Below are 2,930 nucleotides of genomic sequence, written 5' to 3'. Positions count from 1 at the left end.
ATTTCTTTAATCAGGACATAAACAACCTGATTGTAAGATGGAAGAACATCATCGATAAGAATAGAGACTATTTCATTTAATAAATGTTTTGTTTTGATATATAAGTTGTTCGGGTTTTTTCATCTAAAAAGAAAGCGACGTTAATTTCTTGATGACCTAGTATTAAACTTACCGATATAGACATTACTTTTTAAGGCTGGAATTCTATCTAACCAGCTTCACCTACCTGGAAACACAAAAATAAAAACTGCTGCCAAACTTCCCATAAATTCGATTACTGTGCCGATGTTAGGAATTAGGAGAGAGAGGGTTAAAGAGCAAATAAACCATGACAGTGCGATGATGATTCTTCTGCATCGTTCACTCTCGACGACGACTTCTGGTGGTATCCCTCTTATTTGAACATAGAGGTCGTCTATCGCTGTCCTGTGGTAAAACAGTAAATTCAACAAACTTAACAAAATGGTGAAAAAAAAGGATAAAATGCATGTCTGTTATCTTTAAATATACATATAAACGAGCGACATTTTCACATGAGAATGTTTAACTTGTTTCTTGCTGTTAGTTGTTAAATGCTTTAATCATTTTAATGAAAGATGAAATAGAATCCTCAGAGAATATCTGTAAAAACCGTTGAAGAATATGTGTGAACTTTGTCATGTGTTAGAATTATGGTCAATTTGCGAGTGTAAAGACATAATTCAGAGCTTATAAATAATCAATAGTAAAATATTCGTTATTTAATGTTTGTTTTAATATTTCATGCTCGCTGAATTTAACGGAAAAAATATTTTTGATTACAGTCTGAAAGGGTAACAAGAAGCATGAAAAGGAACAATAATAAAATGCCTTTGCTTGTTCAATCTATAAAATTTTCTACCTTTAACATATTATTCATACATAACTTGCTGATGAAAAGCATTGTTTCATATTTTTATATTTGTGCGCATACTGTGGTATTTTCATGTGAACTGATTTTCACGCAACTATTAGGTCCACTTAATAACAGGAGGATCAAGCAGGAAATTTTGTAAAGTAATCTTGATAGGAAAACCAACTGAGTCTGTGTGAAAAGAAGGAGATTAGAAGCGGATGATGAAAAATGAAACAAATACTACAAACAAACAGTGCATATCTGTGTAGACACTGAGACAATTATCTTATCTGGTTCGGTGAATAGATTGTCAGCTTTTCCTCTCTCGAGATGAATCTCTGCAGAACTAATCACGACGATAGCTTAATAGGACTCTGGAACTGAGAATGCTCTGTACTGATACAGAAAACCTTGCAACCTTTCTTTGCAGATAGCCCTCGTGTAGCTTTGCGCGACATCCAAAATAAACCAAACCTTTCTTTGCAATAGCGTCACCACGTAGCTGATCATTTTCTCATGGCATTCATTAGCTGTAATGTGCAGACATCATCCACTCGGCCAGTGAAGAACGTTACAATCATTGACCGTTTTCTATACTAATGTGTGAAGTTACTGCAATATCCCTGTGTGAAGAGTAGGTACTATCTGCTATCGAAAACAAATATACGAAGGCAACTAGAATGAAACAATTCAATAGTTTTTGTACCACGTGTTTATGCTAAAACTACTCAAAAACAGGCTATGCGAAAAAAATTTTAAATTCCTATATTAATAAAAATGGAGGTCTAACACAACCTGAGGGTTAGAGTGCTTCATTCGCAATCTACGGGTCACGGATTCGAATCCGGCCACCGAACACGGTCACCATTTCAGCTGTGAGACCATTATAATGACATGATCAATCCCACTTTTTATTGCCAAAAGTTGGCGGCGGGTGATGTTGACCAGATGCATTCTCTCTAGTCTATCACTTTTACATTAGGAACGGCTAGGGCAGATAGCTCTAGTGTAGCTTTGCGCGAAATTCAGGAAACAACGTTCAGCGGCAAGTTTGAGAACTTATAAGGCTATACTGCGTTCTTGCGTGATCATTCCCTTTCACAATTATTATCTATAATTTTTGATAAAGAATGCTTTACTTCTGAAACGAGCTTTTTAACTGTCTTGGTAATATTGTTTCTGAGTATCATAAATCTGTGTACTACCAATAATGAGAACATGCTGATAAGAACGAAGTTCCAGGGCTCGTATTGCCTTTGGAGCTACTTCCTTCGTCGTCGATCGTCCTCATAATTAAGCACTATTGCCCAACCCCACAATTTCCATTGTAACAATTTTCTGTGAAGGGCGGCGAGATCAATTTTACACTACGCATCTTATCATACTTCACACCTACGTCAGCTTCCAATGTGTTCGAATGCGATTGTTATAATTCCAGTTTCTACGGGCATCTTTCTCATAAAAACAGTCATTGATTTCGAGCTATGGCAGGGAGATTGTGAACTTTCAAAATAAATAATGATTGATATTGAGGAAGGCTTGTCAATTTCAAATGCTTACTGTTGTTTTATATCTTATTAGTGGTAAAAAGAGATATGTCCAGCTTCATTGGAATGTTATTTCATGTAACCATAGTTCTTATTTTGCAAGTGAATGCATTGCTATGGAGTGGCTTTGGGTGTCATTTTGGAACTCATTTCTGTGTTAAATGGTTTACTATGCAAGCCTGTCTGCTTCTAATGGAGAATATTGAAGGTTTCGTTTTCTTTTTTTATATATCGCGTCCTTTAGTTATACATTATTTCACGATCTCGGAAAAGTTTAACCCAAAACCATCCAGTCATAAGCCTACCCTGGCATCATTGCCGAATGGTCAGAAATTTACTGTTAATTATATATGTGTGTGTGTGTGTGTCGCCCATAGCACCTTGACTCGAATCTACATCAACACGCTACTTTATTATGAAATTTGGGTCCGGCATGGCCAGGTGGTTAGGGTGCTCGACTCGCAATCTGTAGATCGCGGGTTCGAATCCCCGTCACACTAAACATGCTC

At 36.6% G+C, this 2,930-nt stretch overlaps 1 protein-coding gene across 1 annotated transcript in view; it reads right to left on the bottom strand.

The window, feature by feature from the left end:
* LOC106467315 (putative sodium-coupled neutral amino acid transporter 7) overlaps positions 1 to 2,930 on the bottom strand; it is a 15,568-nt gene that overhangs the window by 5,093 nt on the left and 7,545 nt on the right. The window contains exon 7 of the mRNA XM_013927660.2: positions 227 to 426. Within this exon, the coding sequence (XP_013783114.1) occupies positions 227 to 426 (200 nt within the window). The remainder of the gene's footprint in view (positions 1 to 226; positions 427 to 2,930) is intronic.

This window comes from Limulus polyphemus, unplaced genomic scaffold (assembly GCF_000517525.1).
Source record: "Limulus polyphemus unplaced genomic scaffold, Limulus_polyphemus-2.1.2 Scaffold2565, whole genome shotgun sequence".
NCBI lineage: Eukaryota > Metazoa > Arthropoda > Merostomata > Xiphosura > Limulidae > Limulus > Limulus polyphemus.
Note: the sequence above shows the minus strand (reverse complement) of the source record. Positions and strands in the feature narration are given on the sequence as shown.